General features: G+C 38.3%; 1 protein-coding gene across 1 annotated transcript; it reads right to left on the reverse strand.

Annotated features, from left to right (window-relative positions):
- Positions 1–386: 386 nt before the first annotated feature.
- LOC140166633 (scavenger receptor cysteine-rich domain-containing group B protein-like) lies at positions 387–22,445 on the reverse strand. Its single transcript, XM_072190132.1, has 13 exons — positions 22,414–22,445; positions 20,390–20,616; positions 17,824–17,982; positions 17,136–17,232; positions 16,779–17,032; positions 15,923–16,042; positions 15,433–15,552; positions 14,361–14,468; positions 12,820–12,936; positions 11,439–11,558; positions 10,592–10,912; positions 1,714–2,025; positions 387–586 (listed from the first exon to the last, which is right to left on the reverse strand). Exons 1-13 carry the CDS (start codon positions 22,443–22,445, stop codon positions 387–389), a joined length of 2,187 nt encoding a protein of 728 aa, XP_072046233.1.
- Positions 22,446–23,531: the final 1,086 nt, after the last annotated feature.

Below are 23,531 nucleotides of genomic sequence, written 5' to 3' on the forward strand. Positions count from 1 at the left end.
TTTTGGACAAGCGAACCGCTTTTTCGGATTAGCGAACTTTTAACTAATGCCTGCAGACCATCGTCATTGTCAAAACTGAGAGCTTGATATCTAAGAATTGCTTTTGCTTTGATCTTGTGGAACATTGCAACTGGCCACTGAGTCATATCTCCTATCCAAATCGTTTACCCAAACTCCGAAGTAACCAATTTACATTATTCCCAATTCACCATATATGGTATCAAAACGAGTTTAAATGAACTTACAATGTAATTAGCCTTTGATTAAAACCTTCAACAGACCTCCTTTCTTCCAAACACGTTATATCGTTAAAAAACCCATTATGCCCAAAACATGAAGTCTCATATCAAGTTCATAGTGTAATTCATTCTCAACATTCATTGTACTTACTGGCAATGTGCAGCCGTAATAGCCCACTCATTATTAATCAGTGCAGCACCACATGTAAAATATCCGTCACTATTCTTCAAATACCCAGCCCAGGGCCATTCGCCTACATTTGCATCCTGACCATTGACAATACGATTAAGAGCAGGACGGGTACCACATCTGCCAGTGTTCAGAAGATCAGGTCTGATTGCCAGATCTAGAAACAAATTAATTAGACAATATTGAAAAGTATCTCTACTATATTGTGGACTATACTGTAGATCTGTGATGGAGAAGACTGGGAAATTACTGAAACACAGACACTTATTTCTTGTTTTAGACATCGGTCATGAGGTAAGGCGTATAAGAACTGATTGTGGATAAACATTTTATCCCATTAGCTTCATTCCACATCAATATTAAAGTTTTGGTTGAGCACCATAACCGAACCACCTTGAAAGAGTTGCTCAGTTGAGGGCATACTGGCCGTATTTCAGACCTATATCCGACCTATCTTGGAATATGCTTATGCTGTCTGGCATCCTGCAATTATAAAACATCTAAGCTGCCAGATTGAGAATTTCCAAACTCGCACTTACACTCATTAGGGGTGGTGCAATAATTATGTGTTCCCCTGGGGGGGGTGAATTCTCAAAATGGTCTGCCAAAAATCGCTTGCCCCCCTTTGGCCGTGCCAAAAATCTTTGCCCCCCCTTTCGACGTGCCAAAAACCCTTGCCCCCCCCTTTTTCACTGTCCAAAAATTCTTCGCCCCCCCCCCCTTACACATGCAAGATTTTGGGGAACCCGAATTTAAAACATTAAATTGTCTTATGCGAGCAGGAAATTTTGCATATTTGAATGTGTTCCTAATGTTTTCCTACGCCTTTTTAGGGCGTAATATAGAAACGGTACCAAAATATCTGTGCCAAAAATTGCTTGCCCCCCTTTCGACCTGCCAAAAATCGCTTGACCCCCCTTTGACCTGCCGAAAATGCTTGCCCCCCCTTCTGGCCTGCCAAAAATCTTTGCCCCCCTATAATTCACCCCCGGGGTACACATAATTATTGCACCACCCCTTATCGGTAATGAGAGCTACGAGTCTGCTCTTCGTGATCTTAACATCATTAGCCTCGCCAACCGCAGGGAGGATTTAGTCCTGAAATTTGGATAGAATTTCCTCAACTCGGAAAGACAATGGCATTTTCTGAAGAGACGTCAAATCTAAATCTCCGTCACAGCAAAAGATTTCTCCAAGTATAGAACAGATTGCGGAATTCCAGTATTCACCACTTGCCTGTTTAATATTTTATTGTATTTCACCATGCTCTTTTCAAAAACTTACTTGGATTTTGACACATGACAGCAGCATCCTCATAATGTGCGCAGTTATGTGGTCCTCCACGTGTGCAATCTTGAAGACGGCTTTCAGTTCCTAAACACTGTAAATCATCTAAATGAATACTTCCGGTTCCCTCGCCAAAATGTGCCAATCCATATGAAGCGACAGCGCCCCCTGGATAGCCTAACTCATTGCAAGCTACGGTGGCGTCCCGTATGTCCCACAAATCATCACACACTGTTCCCCAAACTCCGTCGATGAAGACCTCTATTCGTCCGGCAAAAGCTGTACCACCTACGAGCCGTATATTAATTTCTGGAGGTCCTAACGAAAACATAAAGCATTATCATGATGAAGATTTCGTTGGTTATTGCAATATTTGAAAATCAAACGTTTCCTGTGAAACTAAATTTGTGGTTTACTGGGTGCGTAAATAAACGTACTATAAAATTAATTTATAAATTCTACATTTTATAACGTAAAATGGGGTATTTACTTTTAGTGATATCTTTACATACCTTCACAATGTTCATAGGATGGGCAACATTCTCCATCAGTGTATTCGGGTTCACAATTTTCAGCACCATCGGGAGGTGGTAGACAGCTAAAAACAGCACAGACACGTTCACCATTAGAACACATGCAGTCTTCACATGGATCAGAAGATGGCAGAGATACGCCTTCGTTTATAGGGTTGCCGTTTGCATCCCTACATTCGGTAACAGCTGTAATTCAAAGCAAACAGAAGTTTTAAATTTTTAGTGCACAGTATTTGTGAAAGAAGTCTCCACAAGATCAATCACAACATTATGCCTTTTATGTTAGAAAAAAATAAAGAGATGCCGCGAATATGAAGGAAAGGGATATGGGAGCAAAAACAACCGGAGTAAACCTTCGAAGACGAGCATGGCTTGGCAACCAACCTCACATGCGGCAGCACGGGGAATTGAACAGTGGTGAGAAGCTAGTGAGAGGACCACTACACTAACCCGTCCTCCTGTTTTAGAAATGACGAGATTCTTCCACGATCACTCAGTTGATAACTAAATTACATATCTATAACTTCCAGCACATATGAAAATGAACAGACCACAATAATAATTATAAAGATCACCAAGTAAATTTGTGGTTGTATTCATCCAACAAAATATATAGTAGGTAGCATGGTTTCATTGCAACCTAAGTGAAAATTGAAGTAAAAATCAACAAGTATTTGAAATTCAAACCGTAATTCTCTTTATACGAAACTAAATACGTGGTTTACCGGGTGTGTAAATATACCTACATCCCCGGCTTACACCCTACATTTTATAACGTAAATGGAGTTTACTTTAATCTTTACATACCTTCACAATGTTCATAGGATGGGCAACATTCTCCATCAATGTATTCGGGTTCACAATTTTCAGCACCATCGGGAGGTGGTAGACAGCTAAAAACAGCACAGACACGCTCACCACTAGAGCACACGCAATCAACTTCACATGGATCAGAAGATGGCAGAGATCCACCTTCGTTTATAGGGTTGCCGTTTGCATCCCTACATTCGGTAACAGCTGTAATTCAAAGCAAACAGAAGTTTTAAATTTTTAGTGCACAGTATTTGTGAAAGAAGTCTCCACAAGATCAATCACAACATTATGCCTTTTATGTTAGAAAAATATGGTTTTACAGCCTGTATCAAAAAAAAAATTGTGCAAGTGAAAAGCGCCTTTTTTGGCGATTAAAAATACCGTTGTGACATGATGCTTACATCAACGTCAAGGGCACATCAATTTGCTCTTTTTAATCTCAAGATATGATTAGTTAAGAACGAAAGGGTAAAATCACAATTGTGCCACTTTTACTAGGGAATAGGGCTGATGTTGGTGCGTAATGCACTCCCCCCTTCGGGGCTCGTGCATTAGACGCTTCAACACCAGCGCGCGTGTATTACTTTGTCTAATTTCATTAATTTATCAAATTTCATGAACTTGTCAAAGTTCATTAACCCATAAGTGTGTAATATTTGTTTGTCTTTTAACATGTCTTGAATGACAAAAGAACAGTATTTACCATGGTAAAATCATTGACATGCACATGTATTTAATTTTACAGCAGAATGTGAAATATTTAATTATCGTTTAATTTGTCGTAAGAGGAAAAATAGAATCATTATACCTTTATCATGATAAACCATTAAAAACAATTTTGTATTGTTGTGTAATTGATGCATTCTTTTGATTTCACGAAGGAACTCTTGATAAACTTGATGCTATCATTGATTTACATGTACAGTCCTCTTCCCTAGTAAAAGTGGCACAATTGTGATTTTACCCTTTCGTTGTTAAGTAAACATATCTCGAGATTAAAACAAGCAAATTGAACAGACTAAACGGCATTTGAGAGCTAAGCCTATGCCCTTGACGTCGATGTAAGCATCATGTCACAACGGTGTTTTCTAATTGCCACAGAGGGTGCTTTTCACTTGCACAATTTTTTTTGAGACAGGCTGTATTTTAAACAAACTTATATTGACCATTAAAAAAACGAATAAAAGTCTCTTAACACGAGATATTCAAAATTCCCGCCGCCGAAATTTGCTAGTGCAATGAGGTCATGGTTATTTGTGCTCAACTGTCGCCAGCCTTCATTGTATTACTGAGACGTCATCGCACCAGACAATTTCGGCGCCCGGGAATGTGGAATAGTGTGGCTGTTTTTATTCGTTTTATGGTCAATATGAGTTTGTTTAAAATAAAACCACGTGATTCGTGCTTCCTTTAAAGGCCAATATTGGAATGTCATCTTTCCCTGGGTAAGATCTGACACCAGGCCAGCCCATGGCCAGAGGGTAACATGAGTAGGTTTGTTTCACCTTGAAGGCAAGGATGGTCTTGCAAATATGGGCCAACTTTCCCCTAGGCCATCTAATATGCCATGAATTAGTTGGACTACAACTAGTATCTACTGGTCAGTTTATACTCCTATTTCCACATCTGTTATTTTTATATGGGCCTTTAAGCTAGTATTGTATGTTGTATTCATTAGTTGACCCAAACGTTCGTGTTGGTCCGTACAAATTTACATACCTTCACAATGTTCATAGGATGGGCAACATTCTCCATCAATATATTCGGGTTCACAATTTTCAGCGCCATCGGGAGGTGGTCGACAGTCAAAAACAGCGCAGGTACGCTCACCTCTAGAGCACACGCAATTCACTTCACATGGATCAGAAGATGGCAGAGATACGCCTTCGTTTATAGGGTTGCCGTTTGCATCTCGACATTCACCTATACCAGCTGCAATTTAAAGCAAACAGAAGTTTTAAACTTTTAGTGCACAGTATTTGTGAAAAATAATATTAGCGGGATCAAAAGTAATTATAAACAGATTGTTTAGAAAAAAACATGTTTATTTTTAAAGCAGGCTTTCAGCATTATTAAGGTTAGCCGAGAGTTTTTCATGCGCTTGATTTCAGAGGGGCGAAAGTTCATAACAGAAACAGCCATGCAGAAAATGAACAAGCGTACTGGGACGTAGGCCTACTTACAATAGAATATTGATCCACGGTCAAGACATGAAACTTGGCTTAGCTCGTGCCCGGAGCTCGTGAGTCGGGGGCGGGCGGGGGTTACATGAGGGGCGACATGCCGGGTCGGATGCCGGGGGAGGGGTAGGCCTACAAGCCATTTTTGGCCATTTTCATAAGGATTTTATCAATTTTAAAATTGATTGGGGCACTTCGTCAAGCTACGCCCTGGAAAATGTGTTGATTTTGAATTTATAGCCTTGATATCTTTGATGAAATAAATCAATGCTGCTATTCCCCTGATTACAATGTAATAGGGTACAACAATAACATCAACAACAACATCAAAAAGCAATTATTTGCAAATCGAATTTGGGAAGAATATTCAAAAAGACAGACTTAGCAGGCCTACAAATTTCTGAATTAGCCTATATAAAGTGAAAAACAATCAATCACGATTCACTGCAGTCAGCGAATCAATCAAATAAAACTAAAAAGAAAGGAGCAAGAAAGAATAAAGAAATAGTGAAAAGAGAAAGAAAGAGAGAGAGAAAAGAAAAGAACGAAAAAGAAAGTAAGAAAGAAAAAGAAAGGAAGAAAGAAAGAAAGAAATGAAAAAAAAATGAAAAGAGAAAGAAAAGAGGAAAGAAAGGAAGTAAAAATGAGAAAAGAGAGAAAAAGGAAAGAAAATTCAGCCACATGGGGACTCGAACCCACAAAAATTGTTCATAACAGATTCCCAGTCCAACGCTCTATCCACTGGACCATACATCAGCTTACGCAATTTCTTATTCTCGAAGCGGATATGTAACTATAATTTGATGTAATTACTTGATTACAATCGCGTCCGCACAATGGCTCTTAGAATAAACACGCATGTCGGCGCTGAAATTTTGAACGAACTGATGGAGGAAAAACCTCGTTTTTTGCAATACTAGCTTCAATTTGGAGTGAAAATCAAATGGGATAGCAATTGGCAGAATGTTGAGAAATAATGTAGGTATTCAGATGTCTAAATTAACGCCCCGTTATCAAGATATCGATAATTTCACAAAACAGTTTTTTCTCAGACAAGATTCTCGAAAATGTTCCCCCAAAAAGGGCTTTTTAAATTTGATCGGTACTGTATTTGGTTCTTCCCCATGGCAACATTATTTCTTTAATCGATTTGTAGTACAATACAAACAAGGAGAAAACAATCACTCGGCGTGGTTTTATACGGAGCGAACATTTGAAAAAAACTGCATGGAACGTGTTTTTGATCTTGTGAACATGGCGCGTAAAAATGATTTAAACGAAGGATTTTCAAACGGATTCTAAAATTTTTTATAAACACACAAAAATAATGTAAAGATACATCCATGCACCAACATTTGACTCACTGCGATATTTGATTGCTGAGAAAACGCGGTTTTAGAGAACAACTTTATACGTCTTTTATACGTTTTTTATACGTTTCTTCGTGTAACCTTAAGTAAGTTAAGTAAAAGCTGGTATCCACTTCTTTATTTTAATCTAAAATAGTTCAAACTGACTTGGAGCACATATGAAAAGTTCGGTTCTGCTTTGTGTAAAATTCATTGGATGATAATCCTAAGAGTAGCAGTAATCTTGCCAATCTAATAACATTGGACCACTAGAATATTTATAAAAAAAATTTGGTTTAATCTTTAAAAAAATAATTGCAAATCTCTTTAACCTCCCGCGTGCGAAGAAGAAAATAATAAATATAAAAGAATTTATTTTGTTACAAAACGAGCTATATCCAATGGCAGCCATTTTAACATCGGAGATTTTTAAGGGGATAAAATGCAGTTGAAAATAGGTAGAAAATAAGCTAGAGTTACAAATATCTAACAATCACTAAATGTCATATAAGCTAAAATGTAAAAATATCCCAGAAAACTTACCAAAATCAATTGTTTGCCGGATCCACTGCGGGTATCTAGAAACTCTCGCTAATATATCTGGATATCCGATGCGTGCGCATTCATATCCATGACTAGTCACGCCCACCAGATGCCACTCTCCATTACCATTATCACATATCAAAGGACCGCCGCTGTCTCCCTGACACGAGCCACTTGTAGTGCCAGTACTAGAGCAAATCATGTTGTCCGTGATGTGTCCATAAGGCTGATTGCATTCGGCATTGGAGATAAGATTGGTACCCAATTCTTGTAGATGATCTGGACCGTAATCTGCGAAGGGACAGTAATCATGAAAAGAAATTGGTAACAATACCTGCCGGTTGTATTGCAAGACAACACAAAATGGCAGACACGTCAATGTCTTGCACCGTAGTATAGAATATCATTCGCTTTATTCGCTCTTTTTATGGACTTTATCCAAATAATTGATATTTCTGCCATACGAGCCCTCTTTTCAAATTATAAGTTTTGGTTTCTCTTTTGTAAATGATCTGGGCCGTAATCTGCGAAAGTAATCATAAAAAAACGCTAACAATGCCTGCCGGATTTATTTACCACACAAAATGGCAGACAAGTTAATGTCTTGCACCGCATCATAAAATATCATTTATAATCACTTTATCCAAATAATTGATATTATACTATGCCGCACGTACCTCCGTAGTTAAGAGCGCCCCATCCGATAACATTGCATGATCCGGCTGGATAAGATTGCAATTCTTGATTTGTTACTCCGAGACACACAGGCTGTATATTGTCGTTGTATCTAACTGGTTGTTCCAGTTTCAAGAGGCAAATGTCATTGTCAACGCTGTTTTCATCATAGTTTGGATGGCAATAGAGAGTGACAGTTGACTCATGGTGTGTTGGGGATGCGGATGACATGGTGATATCCCCAAGTACAATACTGCGTACAGCACCCCTGTATTTGTGTACATAAAGACAATGTATAGCTTAAAATAGGTCGTCATGGTATACATCTGCTATAATGAAAGACAGAGATAAAAAGACTAAATCGCATCTGACGTCAGGGCAAAGGTGCGCCGTGATTGGTTTCCGACCTGCGCAGTACGGCATTTTTTGTTTAGTTGTCAGAATTTCAGACGTAAACTAGTCTTTAGCTGTCTTTCTATCTCTGTCTTTCATTATAGCCCTAAGGTTTGCTAGTAATAATCATGCACTAGTACAAAAAAAAGTTTACTGGTACCCTAACCTAGCCTTAAACCGAACTCCAATCCCTACTCCCTACTTAACTTTTATTTCAGCGAACCCTCTTTTTCGGACTCGAGAACCGTTTTGGACTATGGTACTATACATGGTATACATCTGCTAGCCTTAAGGTTTGATAGTCCTAATCATCCACTGGTACAAAAAAGTTTGCTGGTACCCTAATCTAGCCCTAAACTGAATCCTTACTCTAATCCCTACTCCTTGCTTAATTTTCATTTCAGCTAACTTTAAACTAGTGCCTGCACATTGTAACTAGGGCTAGCCTGAATACCGTCGTCAAAAATGAGAGCTTGATATCTTAGAAATACTTTCGCTTTGATCTTGTTGAACTTGGGCGTTCATTGTCACTGGACGCTGCGTCCGATCTCCATTTATATAACCAATTACATAATTCGTAATTTACAATACATGGTATCAAAACAGTTTAATTAAACTTAACAAACCTTTTGTTAAACCTTCAAAGGTATATTATTCCAAGCGTATTTATAATTTTTGTAGTTATTCTTCTCAAAGCTGCATGTGCTCACATTATTTTAGTAACAAACCTTTTGTTAAACCTTCAAAGGTATATTATTCCAAGCGTATTTATAATTTTTGTAGTTATTCTTCTCAAAGCTGCATGTTATTTTTAGTAAAAACCATTGTGGCAAAAACACGAACTCTCTATTACAATAATTATCAATATCATAGTATAATTCGTTCTCATCATATATTGTACTTACTGACAATGTGCAGCCGTAATTGCCCACTCATTATTAATCAGTGCAGCACCACAGGTAAAATAACCGTCACTATTCTTCAGATAGCCAGCCCAGGGCCATTCACCAATATTAGCGTCCTGGCCATTGACAATACGATTAAGAGCAGGACGGGTGCCACAGCTGCCAGTGTTGAGAAGATCGGGTCTGATTATGAGATCTAGAAAATAAATTAGATAATATTGAAAAGTACCTCATATCCCCGGTGGGTTCAGTTTGTATTTAAAGGTAGGACGTATGACCGTTCCAGGATTTGAAAATGACCCCTATTTCACGGGGAATCGAGGACATTTGCAGCAATTTTACCCCCTATTTTGCGCGAAATCAAGGGAAATTTGCCCCCAAATACCTCCCCTATTTTTATCATTTTGAGGACGCATTTTCATTTCACCCCCTTATCACGAGGAATCAAGGACATTTTTCCGTAATAAATACCCCTATTTTTACCATTTCAAGGACGCTGTTGAATTTTTCCCCTATTTCACGGGGAAATGAGGACAATAACGAAAACTGTAGCGGTAAAACGCGGACAAAAGTTCTAGAAATACACCCTATTTTTCATTTCAAGGACAATTTTGCTCCAAAACACCCCTAATTTGGACAATCGCGAACAATTTTGTCCTCGAAAATTCTGCGGACATTTTTTGAAAAGTACCCTAATTGGAACCATCATGCGTACACACTGTCAGTGAAGACTGAACCCACCGGGCTCATATCCAACATCATATCAGCATTGTGATTTGTTATATAACCTACTTACTGTAGATCTGTGATATGGAGCAGACTGGAAAATTGCTGAAACACACACTCATTTGTGGGTTTGATATAGGTAAGGCGTGTTGAACTGCTTGGACAAACATTTCATCCCATTAGCTCCATTCCACGTCAAAAGTAAAGCTTTCGGTGATCATCATAACATGCCCACCTTGAGAGAGTTGACATATATAGTAAGGGTATACGAGGTATTGTTGGTCGAATCATTATCTGAATCTATATATTTCTGAAAAATAACACTTCGGTGTTTTGCAAAACTTCATTCTACAAATCATATATACTTTGAAAACTTGCTTAATTTATTGCTGTTAATGAGTTATGTACGTTTTACAAAAGTGTTGTTGTTTTAGCCCTCTTTACAATATAACTCAAGAACCACAGGACCTACAAAAGTATATCTGTGATATTTGAATTCTTCTACTACTTTTTTTCTGCTGCTTCGACCAACAATACATCGTATAACCTTAAGACGAAAGAGAAATCCCGAGTCAAATCCCTAATACGTTAGACACATGGAAAAAAATATTTGATGCATTGTCTTTAAATTGTTAGACCAGCTACTTTGAAACAATCGTGTAATTATTAAGTGCATGAGTTTCACTTATATGTGTCCAAAGCTTATAATACGATCTTAAATAAACTGGTTCAAAAGTAAAAGAACATTAAATACTTACTTGGATTTTGACACATGACAGCAGCATCCTCATAATGTGCGCAGTTATGTGGCCCTCCACGTGTGCAATCTTGAAGACGGCTCTCGGTTCCCAGACACTGTAAATCATCTAAATGAATACTTCCAGTTCCCTCGCCAAAATGTGCCAATCCATACGAGGCGACAGCGCCCCCTGGATAGCCTAACTCATTACAAGCTACGGTGGCGTCGCGTATGTCCCACAAATCATCACATACTGTTCCCCAAACTCCGTCGATGAAGACCTCTATTCGTCCGGCAAAAGGTGTACCACCTACGAGTCGTATATTGGGTCTTGGATTTTCTGATGAAAACATAAAGCATTATCATGTAAAGACCTCGTTAGTTATGTTTTATCAAAGATGACATACGATACGTTTCATTAGATGGCGGGTTAGGTGAATTAATATAATGGTATGGCGCTATTTTCTATCGCTTTATCAATTATTTAAATATATCGCTCCGCGGTATTTCGCTCTCATCGAGCTTGACTGACTACGATTCCTTGTAGTCGGCAGCCAGCTATTGAAGAAGAAACATCTCAAGCGTACGGGAAAATCATAATTTATGTTGTGAGACTTTGTCAATATTTGAGATGCGGAATAGTGAATATCTTGTTTTCTGTCTGTTTCTCTTCGTGTATTCAGCTAGTTATTCCCCTGGAAATTGTGAGATCCGTCGACCGGCTATTAGAGCTTATTAGGGTATGATTTCTTTCACCAAATAACTGGTTAACGGAACTCGTAAGTTTCGTTCACAAAAATTATATTAATCTATATAGATGAAATGATATTTTACTCGTAATAAGTCCTTAATATCCCAGCCATTACCTTCTTCAGTCTCGCAGTTGACGCCTTGGAATCCTGATGCACACTGACAACGGTAGCCGTTAACTTCGTCAATGCATTCACCTCCATTCAGGCATGGACCACTTCCGCATTCATTTCGATCTATACGAAAACAAGAATAGGTTGATTATCTTCAAGTGTAAGCAAAGTGTAAAGGTATCTTTAAAACAAATAATTAGTTTATTTATCAACAGATCTTCGATACTTATATACAAGGTGTCCCATAACAAGGTTACATGTAGAAAATGAACAGCATTTTGCGATGGTATAACAAAACAGTGTCATTTTTTCAGATATTATTTATTGATCCTTCTTGTAACTGTTTGCTAAGTTTCAATTCCGTATCTTAGAAGCAACTTAACTTATGAGCGCAAGATGACAGGGGTGTCAAGAGTGGCTAACCATCAAAATATCGCACTACGAAAGTTGAACACACGCACACCTTTGTTTTTAGATTTTTTCTTTATTACTTTTTATGTTTCTCTTATTTTTCATTGTTGAACTTATTGCACAAAAGAAACATATTGAAAAATTAAATATTGTACACTGAAAATAAATCCGTTTTAGAGCTTTTTGAAGGAAGATGGTCATTAGAGAAGAACATGTTTTTAGTGAAAGCAGTTCTGCACGCTGTATCTCCTGTCATCAACATAGTGAAATGAATAACAATCTTTTGCATTTTGGCCTTGTTTGGATTTGGCTGACTTGAAATCGCTACATTTCTGACTGAACTCATGAAATAAAACTGAACAGGTTTTATTCTTTGTTTATCAGAATAAAATACTGCATCTGCCATGCTATGGCTGGGTTACTCAAGTGCCCCGCCAAATGCACGGTGGCTGTGACGGTGGTATAATGAACATTGTGTTGCATTATGTCACATAAACAGCTTGCTCAAGCATGGCTGTGAACGTAGGTTGTGAACTTGACATTCACAGGGGTGCAAGTAGAGGGTAAATAGATTGCGTCTTGAAAAGGATATTGATATTTGTTAATATTAACTTAGATTATTTTCAAAAATCTACATGTAATTTAACCTTTTTTGGGACACCTGGTATTTATTCTGTTCTGAAACTTCAACCATGATACCTTGTAACAAATTATTTAAAACTGTTATCAATATGATCGGAATAACTTTCACGCAATTTTACGATTGACTTTTACTTGTCAAACATTATCTTTTATACATTTCCTGTACCAAATATTTTAAAATTTGCTTTTGTTTGTTTGTTTGTTTGTTTGTTTGTTTGTTTTTCTGTTATTTTTGTTGTTGTTGTTATTTTTTTGTTATTTTTTATGCATTCAACTTTTTGTTTAAAGCTATCTTGTCAAACGTGAACATCAATAGATCAATTTTGCTTACTCCAACCACATCGTCGTCCGCCCCATCCTGAAGGACATTCACACCGATATCCATTTCCATCAACGATACAAGTCCCATCATTTATACAAGGATTACTGGCACATGCGGTCATTGTCTCTGTTTGAAAGGAAAATAATGTTGATAATGTACACTAAGCCAAAAAAGAAACTTTTTTCACAAGGTCATGTCTTAAAAACCTGTTCATCAAAATTAACCAAAATTACATACAGGATTACTTCAATACTCTACTCTAAACTCATGTCAGTAACCACGCAGTTGTCCAACTGACACAACAGCAAAATGCACTGACATGGAACAGTTTCCTGAACCACATTCACAGTCCAATAATTGGCACCCAGCACAAGAAATCTGTGAGAATGTGAACAAGGTCTTGCACAGATGATAATTTCCAAAGAGTAAGTGGAGTACAGATGATAATTCCCAAAAGAGTAAGTGGAATAGTGTGGAACAAGACCTGTTTCTTAAAGAAAGTGCGTGAAACACCTAGGTTTCATTATCATTGAGGTATAGGACTTTTTATTTTTTCGGAGAAGAGCAGGTAGGGCAACTACTTGATTATATTTCTACATGTTCATTCTACATACTCTGAAAATTTTAGAAAATTCGCACGTGTCCGGTTTTTTTAAATCACATTTTTGTTCCAAAAATAGGGGTTATAGCGCCCTCAACTGCCACTCTCTCCATAGGGCTACATGTAAAGACCAGTTATAGACAAATGGCTCTAAAATAAAACGGACTCGTTCATTTTTCCTCAAATTTTGCATATGATGTAGATTTAACATCTGGAATGTAATGCAAGTGGTGTCGTTGCTGCTCTTCTAAATTTATAGCACCGTTTTGTAAATTATTATCTGTTCAACGATTCACATAGATTTCTTGCATTTTAAGATATGACCTATGACCTTGTGAAATATTATAAGTTTCTTTTTTAGCTTAGTGTATAATACGTGTCATGCATGCTGCCCCATTAGGAAGTGTATGTGTTATAGTCTGTCACCACATTGGGCGGGAACAACGGTCTTGAAGAAGAGATCTCTGCTCTTTGCTGTCCCTGATAACTACGCCTTTGTGATATAAAAGTTAACAAGTTACTTTTAATTCAAATATTTAAATTAAAGTTCATCAGGGGAAATATATCCAATGTGACTATGTTAAAATTGATATCTATTAATGGCGGTAATTCTTGACGTCCGCAACATGTTTGTTTGTTTGTTCGTCATGTTCGTTTTTAAAGTAAGGTTTTATTACCAACTCTAATGGTAACCCGCAGGTGAAATTGCTAGAATTTACATTAAACACACCTAAACAGAAACAATGCAACACTGAAACAAACAACTATACGTACAAACATCCATCCCCACCATACCCCACCGCCCGTAGGCAATGAGGATAAAGTGCCTTGCCCAAGGACACAACACGTTGACACAAGCTCGCAACCTATGGATTATGAGCCGAGCGCCTTATCCACTCGGCCACACGTGCTCCTCCTGCGTGTTTTGTTGGTTTCATTCTAGACTTACCACATTGTTGCCCAAGCCATCCGGTAGCACATCGACAGACATAGGTATCGCCTCGACTTTCACATCGACCTCCATTCTGGCAGGGCAGAGACTCGCAAGGATCTAAAACTGCAGGAACATCGAAGTAAACGTGAGTATATGCCACTCGTCGTGAATTCTGTAGACGGCCGAATCCGGATTCGCGATTCGGCTTTTGGTAAATTCATGTTACGCATGCATTATTTTTGAATTAGAGAACTAGGGATCAATGCTATACCTATAGAGGGCAGTGTATCGATTTTTAACGGTTACCGTCAATGTACAGCATTAATCCCTTGTTCTCTAATTCAAAAGTAATGCATGCGTAAAATGAATTTACCAAAAGCCGAATCCTGATTCGGCCGTCTGCCGAATTCATAACGATATAATTACAAGTACCAAATGAATTTACAAGCTGACGTTTAGTATATAAATACAATCACATACAATAATATTGATATTATTTCCTTTGACCAGTTCAAGAGATAAGAAATTCGAGACAATTGAAGATGGTTAAAAAACCATGTGTATTGATCTTGAAATAATATACTTACCAATTTCACAATTAGTGCCTTCATATCCAGTTACACATGCACAGTCTTAGCTACCAGGAAGGTTGGTACACAAGGCCCCATTCTGGCAAAGTGCTGAAGCACATTCATCAATATCTATCGTACAAGATCAATATTAGATATACCAGAGAAGATGAGAATAGATTCTCATCTTCTCTGGATATACATAATATAAGAGGATTAGCAGTTGGAACGACGTTTCAATAGCAAGTGTCTTATTTGCGCGTAACAAGTTTGACAGAAACGTTAAATTTTACTTGAAAAATATTTAAGTAATAAATGAATATTCCACTAAGGACCAACGTTCCATAAGCAACCGAAAAATGTAGTACTCTATGTGATTGAGTAATTTACACCAACGTTTGAAAGAAAGTTATTGATACAGACAGGTGATAGAAAAGTGCCACTTTTCGACACTTGAACGCTTAGTTTTACGTTTATTTGTTATCAAGCAATTTGTGATTATTGTCATAAATTCATACCTTGCCCGCATCGTTTTCCACGCCGCCCTGGTGGGCATATACATCTATAGTCAGTTTCCTCTGGTACACAGGTTCCTCCTTGGGTGCAAGGTGCACTAGCACAGGCATTAAGCATTTCGTCTGTTAAGAACAAATATAGATGGAAAGGCTGTTGGTCATGTTTATTGGCATAATCTTTGTCCTGTTCACATATTTCTTGCATATTGTGGGTTATGCTAATTGGCCAAAATTTGACCTCACAGATGAATTCATGAAGTTCATCTATACTAAAAATGTATACTTTTATATTCCTTAGACCAACAATGTAGCAGTTATGAGGCCCAAAGGTTTTCATAATTACAGGGTTAAGACCACCCTTAAGTCGATCATCGTATATACCTATTACTTTTCTTCGGTTTGAGGTGTGCACACACATAAGCAATATTGGTTATGAGGCCCAAAAGTTTCCATAATTCCAGGGTTAAGACACCACCCTTAAGTTAAATCTTACCGCAGACATTTCCTCCCCATCCATTTTGACAATGACAGATGAAGGCGGAATCGGACACGGACTCACATTCAGCACCGTTCTGACAAGGTCGTGAGTCACACGGATCTGGATTCTCTGGGGCTAAAAAAGACACAAATTGAACAAATTTAGCAAACTTAAAGAATCATCTGCACAAAATCTGCATCCATTGACCCAGACCCAAAAAATGTTATAGTGTAATGCATTATTTAATCATGTCGTTACAAGCACGAAAGTATTCTGCCTCTTTGATATCAAGTATGGATTCATAAGCCTTTTTGAAATATGCCGGGCACAAAAGGAGAGGGCGTACTTTGATTTGGGTAATCTTTTGTCAGCTAAGAAGCATACAAAAGGTTACACAAACCAAAGTACGCCCTCTCCTTTTGTGCCCGACATACTTCCAAAAGGCTTATTGCTTCACATTTTGCATTGATTTTCGTCCTTTATTCTCTTGTAGCAGAACGCGCTTGTAAAGCGAATGCACATGCAACACTGAAGTGCTTCTCGCAAACTCTAGCAAATTTCGACCATTTCGACAAGCGAATTGGCTTTTCCATTTAAAATCTACACTACCCCTGTGGAAGATTTTGGATATATTATTCACAGAGGGAGTATGAGTTTTGAATAGAATAGATAATTTGGGTATAAACTTCTATTTGAAGTACTTACTCCATTTGTGGAAGATATAGGTAAAGCATTAATACAGGGGAGTTTGGGTTTCAAAATGATTAACCGTGACCAGTTACATTTGAAAAACATACTCCCCCTGTGGAATATATTTCCGAAAGCTTCCACAGGGGGGGGGGGTGGATTTTAAATGTAATAACAAACTTACGCCAGCATCTGACACTTGCATCATCGGAGTGATCGCAATTATGTCGACCCCAGTTAGTGACACCACCTCTACGTCGACATTGGTCCAAGCTTTCTTCTGTACCGTAACATCTCAATCTATCGAACCAAATTGGGCCAGTCCCTTGACCAAATCGAGCATTTTTCCATGTAGCTCTTTTAGCGCCATATCCTAGCTGGCGACAAGCTACTTCACCGTCGTTTGCGTTCCAATAATTATCACAAACGGTTCCCCATCTGAAGCGAAGTAAATAATAGTGATATCAATTAAATGGCTTTAAACTCATACAAAGATTCTTATCATTTATCACACCCACCCCATCATACGCGTTTGACTTACTCTCCGTCATGTAGTATTTCGATTCTTCCCTCATAGACATTGTTACCCCCTACAAGTCGTATGTCCGATCCAGCCGACCTCACCGCAATTCTCCTTTCTGCGCATGAATGAAAAAAAAAAGTTTGCGATGCAAACATAAGAAAATTAAATGAAGAGGTAAGTCGTAGGATTTGGTGGTTTATGGGAGCCCTTGTGATAAAGCGCTTAAAGGGGACAAAAAGGGGGGGGGTGTGAACCAAAAAATCAAAACAAAACAAAGCAAAGGCACACAAACCAACACATCCCACAACAGGATAAGAATAAAACACAGATTTGGTCAAAATAAATAATCACTTTGAAAACCGATGTAAAGAATACCTGGCACACCCTAGACCAAATCTGCAGTCGTCTAATTTTTCCGCACGGTCGCTTCACTGTGTTTTTCGCACAGGACAAGCCCTGACGACTCACGACCTGCGCTATGCATGCATAGACGTAAATTCATCGAATTTGTTTCTATGTATTTCCAGTGGTGTACCAGGGGGACTGTCCTCATGACATCTCAAAGATAAATTATCCCTTGTTCTTTTTGTTTCTTTTCATTGACAAAAGATCCAGGAATGCCACTGTCTTTCGCTAGCTTTTGTCGATAATAGGCACTAATCTACAAGTTCGTCACCACAGATCCAAGATCTGTGATATTTCTTACCTTCCTCTGAGCTATCTTCAGTACTGCAGTCGCGATGCCTGTCATGTCTACCAAAGCCAGGACGGCGCCTCTCATGACTACCGAAATCGTCTGCACGCTGCTTCTCATGACTATCGAAGTCGTCATCAGTAAGATGACTTTCTTGCTTTCCAGAATACCCTGAACATTGCAAAGTAAATTAGTTTGATCGTTTAGTTTCAGCATGGGAAGTATCACATGGTATGATACACATTCTTGTTATTCTGTCGTCTGAAGTACAGCATATTACACAATGGGCCTTTTCAAGTTCTCAGTTTTGGTTTATCTATTGTTCAGGAACAAAACATCAAGAGGTTAACAACTGAACGGGAAACCGAAAAACAGTTTCTCAAACTTTTTGATTTGTAAAGGCAAAGTATGCAACAACGATCCGTCTACATGTAGGAGCTTAGCAACATGAGCAACGACAATGGGAAACCAGGTGACTAAAGCCAACATTAAAGGTCCGTAACCCGATCGACAGCATCATCCCCCGATTTTTTCATTGTTGATGAGGTTTTGGTATCACATAATAGATACTATTGTTCGCATTACTACCCTGAAATTTGACGCGCCAAGTCGATGTATTTCCGGAGAAATCATGAAACACAGCGGTTTTTACAGGCTACCAGTTGTTCGCATTTTACACGACACGGGAGTTTTGGGTAGTCATAGAATGAAATCGGAATAGATTCGGAAGACTTCACCCCAGTACCAATTCGTCCGCAAAAATACATCAAATAGGCCCCCTAATGTCAAACTATAGATGGCGCTATAATGATATAAAACAAAAATAAAGAAATACATAAGAGGCGAAATAAATAAGGAAACATGACCTATATTGTCAAGCATGATACGAGGAATATGAAAAAAATTATGAGAGCACCTCCCCCCATTAAAAAATTAGTTAAAAAATAAAACAAAGAAAAATCATAAATATGTGAAAATGTGCATCATATAGCTAAAAATAAAGAAATAATTAAGCGAAGTAAATACAGCATGGGCTATCTTGTCAAGAATGATAATGAGCGCAGTGATATGTAATGTTTTTTAAGATTAATCAGTATGAATAGAGGGTATAAAAGTGTACAGGGGCGAGCCGGTTTTCAGTGCCAAGGCGAACACTTCCTGTTTCCACCGGGACATGCGCTCGGCCGTTGTTTTGGGATGCCTGACCAGAATGCAATTCACGCGTACCAGTGTATTGGCTTGCTAATATGCTAATTATTCACATTTATGCTGAAATTGTTCCCGTTTTCTCACATAGATGGATAAAGGGGACAATATTTGACATTGTATGTAAGTTTGAAGAGAATCCATATCCTAAACCGATAGGGTTACCCCCCTTTAAAACTAAAACCAGGAACTTGAAAACTTGAAAATGACCGATTATTCCTAATTGACATATATTGATCGTATGTGAGAATACTAAGATTTGCTGTTAACACCAACAATACAATTATATTTAAATGTTACTACGTAAATATGCTGATTAAAGTTACATTGAAAACTGAATTTTAAACGAAGACAGTGGCTAAAAACAATGAATGACGACAATGATAAAACAGCAGCATCCGGATATTCACGACTCCATGCCTGTTGATTCAACATTTGGTCTTATTACCGATCGGTTACGGTTAGATATTCCGAGGGGTCGTTATTGACCTTTTCGGTAAATCCCATTAGCATGATTATATTAGCCTTGCGAGTACACCTGAGATGTCGTCATTTGACGTCACGTCGTCTGACGCCGATGCGCACATCGTTCAGCGAACATCGTTTCTGCGTATTGTAAGTCGGCATGACGTCAAATGACGACATCTCAGGTGTACTCGCAAAGGCTTATGGGATTTACCAAAATTAACAATTCCGAAGGTTCATTACTCCGAAGCATCGTTATTCCGAAGGGTCAATAATCCGCATATAAAAAGTTTGACAATAATATGAAAAGAAAAATGGTAGTGTGAAGAGCAACATTGTTACTGTACAACCTTGTATTCGGCAAGCATGGGATGCCGATGCGGACATCGTTTAGCGAACACCGTTTCTGCGCATTGCTAGTCGGTATGACGTCAAATGATGACATCTGAGGTGTACTCGCAAAGGCTTATGGGATTTACCGAAAAGGTCAATTCCGAAGGTTCATTACTCCGAAGCATCGTTATTCCGAATGGTCAATAATCCGAAGGCCCGTTACTCGCGTAGGATAACGAATCTTCGAAATAATGAAACTTCGGAATAACGAGGTTATCTTAAATTCAGAGTAATGTCCCTTCGGAATAACAAACCTTCGGAATAACGGTCCTTCGGAATAACGACCTTCGGAATAACGGTCCTTCGGAATAACGACCTTCGGAATAACGACCTTCGGAATAACGACCTTCGGAATAACGGTCCTTCGGAATAACGACCTTCGGAATAACGGTCCTTCGGAATAACGACCTTCGGAATAACGGTCCTTCGGAATAACGACCTTCGGAATAACGGTCCTTCGGAATAACGACCTTCGGAATAACGACTCACAGCTCTATCACGTTTTTATACTTACTGCTATTGAAGCGGCAGTAAATGGAATAACTAAGAGTAGCCAACATCAAAACCAAAACAATAATTGTGAAGATTTTGGCGATCCTCCACTTTGATAAACGTTTGGGTTTTACGGCATCGATAACAACGGCTTGTGTAGCTTCAGCTTTTATTGGTCGTGCCGATTTGGTATCATTCTTGTCGTGAATTATGTAGTTTCCATTGGAGACACAGGTCTCTCCAGATGACCTGTGATATGCAAACGAGGTTTAACAAGTTACACCAACTACATAAAATTGGCTATATGATGTTGAGTGGACCCAAAACTTTTCGGTATTTTTGAACCCCCGGAACATCCCCCACCCATTTGGTTTGGAAAACCTGACCATGGCCCGGCGACATTTGTGCCATGCTATTTTATATAGACAAAGAAACAATAAATCCTTATTAACATGGACATCCACTGAATTGCAGGTTCTTAATATGTTACTTAAATATTAATATACTTCACTTATATATTGCATATAACTGTGTCCCGTTATGTTTGCCCATCAATATTTACCACCGACTTACATCGATAGCTTAGTAAAATCGTAACGCAAATTTGACAAGAATAGGAGCCAGTCAAAAATAATAGACTCAATGGAAAGTTTTTGACTTGCTGCGATAATATTGTGACTGAATAATCAGTTGCCAGCAGCCAGATATCTAAATGTGAGCAATATTAACTATTTGGAGAAGAAAGAAAAATTTAACTTGGATAACATTTTATGTTCACAAAACTAACATATTTACAACTTTAAACTTAACATGCTTAAGTCTCAACAGCAACAGTTGAGATTGGATTAAGAATTACCGTTGGTTTTTTTTGTTTGTTTTTGTTTTGACCGAGATACTGAAATTGTTCACATGTTTAGTTGGGAGTGGCCTTATTTTCGTTGAACTTATCTTCAAATATATTTGCCATTTTTAAGTTTGCTTGACCATTTAGTTTGAACTTGGTCCCATCAAGATCCAAACGTGCCTCCGCAAGAGAGCATTTTGATATTGGCATGATTGGCATTTGTCCTAGTAAAGTCATTCTGGCAGCCGGTCAGCGGGACAACTTGGAAATTGTTCCCCATTTGGAAATTTTGCTCGGTACTCCGCTGATAAGTTTCGGAAAATAACAACATTGTATTATGCTGTGGGTCCCACCATATGATATTTGAGTTCGGAAGCAATGCTTTATATCTGTAGTCTTGGACATGTAGACAAGGAATACGAATACAATGATGGGTAGGCCTAATTGGTACGTTTGGGCAATCCCAAAATGTCACGGTCAAAGTTTATGGAGGGATTAAATTTCAAAATTGCTCAAAGTTTGTTAAAACAATTCCACATTATTCTTGGTTACAAAGATTCAGAAAATAATATATGGAGTTTATCAAAGTTTATGGAGGGATTAAATTTCAAAATTGCTCAAAGTTTGTTAAAACAATTCCACATTATTCTTGGTTACAAAGATTCAGAAAATAATATATAGTTTGGAACTATCTACGACGTATCTATCAGCAGTTATAGTGAAATGGTCGAAGATCAACATTATTTTGGGCTCACACGGGTGGGTCAAAATATTCCCCCCATTTTGATGAAAATGGTCTAAAATTTTGCGCCTTATTATAAAAATCTACAAAGAATAGTTTGCATTATCTAGGACATCTTGTTTCCCAGTCACTAGGTGGGTATTTATCCGTTTCGCTGTGCTACCTTTGTAACAGCTTGTAACGAAACATCTTTCGCTGCATTACCTATGAAACGAGAGTTATTGCAAACTATATCTTTAAATGTAATTTAAATTGATGAACATTTGGAGACCATTTATATCAAAATCTGAGGATTTTCTGTTGTGACCCGTGTAGAGTCCGTAAGTCGATAAGTCGTAGAATATGTTTTATCCAAATCGAACAATTTTGAGCGTTGTGTATGTAACTTACAGGCACAATGAAGTTCTATCTGACTAAAAGGAAAGAAGACAAAAGAATAAGTCAATCAAAATTAACTCACCTATCTCCAGTGGCTGAGATGGTCAGCTTCATGGTGCACGACGAATTAAACACTGAATTTAGATTATGTTCTGTATTAAAAAATTATCCAATGCTCTTTAATAAATCTTATTTACCTTAGAAGTACACCTCTTTAATGTGATGTATACATAATTTATGACATGTATTGGTTTTGTGTGTTTATTTCAGGCGAGTTGGGTTTTCTTGGAGTTCAGAATTCTATGAATGGAATGGGATAAGTGTAAGAAAGGCCATTCCATTATTCCACAAATAAAATAACGACAAAAGCTTTTAGGGTAAGGGGGCTATCATTTTCTTCGGATGGAGGGGTCCCAAATTTACAAAAAGTTGGCGTCAATAAAATTGCGACCCCCCCTATTTCGACAATAAAAATTTTATGACGCCCCTCCACCACCGATACACCTTTTAAGGTTAAAACCCCTAAACAGGCTAAAATTGTATTGTCTTTTTGAATAAAATAAACACACTATCTGTGGTCATCTGGTGACTCCCTCAAATTTTATTACCCCCTTATTTTTCTTTCCAAAAATGTATGACCCCCCCAAAATTTTTTATATGGGACCCCCCAGGGACCCACCCCCTTCCGAAGAAAATTAGCGTGTGATTTTTCTGTGTTGTCAAGTAAGTAGTTACCTTTTTGTTATCTATTGTATTGTATTGTATTGTATTGTATTGTATTGTATTGTATATATTGTAGTAGACGATTCAGCGATGATGGACAGAAACCCCCAACCTTTTATGTTTTTTTTTACTATGATGACAATGACATATCACAGCATTAACAGCGGATATGAGCATCTGATAGAAAACGCTGACGGGTTAGCGCCGAGCTGGCAGTTTACCTCCTTTTTAAAGCCGGTCCGTTGTTTGCTCGATTGTGTTCGGAGAGGGCATTCCAGATTTGAACAATTCAAATATTGGGGTCCCACTTGGTGTTTAGTCGTCGTATGGGTGTCGTCGGCCTCGGGCCTCCGGCGGCCTTGATATTTCTAGTGTCAATTTTCAGACATGGTTCAAGAAGGTGAGATGGCGGAGCGGTTAAGGCGCTGCGCTGTCGGTCGGAGAATACGATCGGCGGGGGTTCGAGCCTCGGCTTGC

Source organism: Amphiura filiformis, chromosome 12 (genome assembly GCF_039555335.1).
Source record: "Amphiura filiformis chromosome 12, Afil_fr2py, whole genome shotgun sequence".
Taxonomy (NCBI): domain Eukaryota; kingdom Metazoa; phylum Echinodermata; class Ophiuroidea; order Amphilepidida; family Amphiuridae; genus Amphiura; species Amphiura filiformis.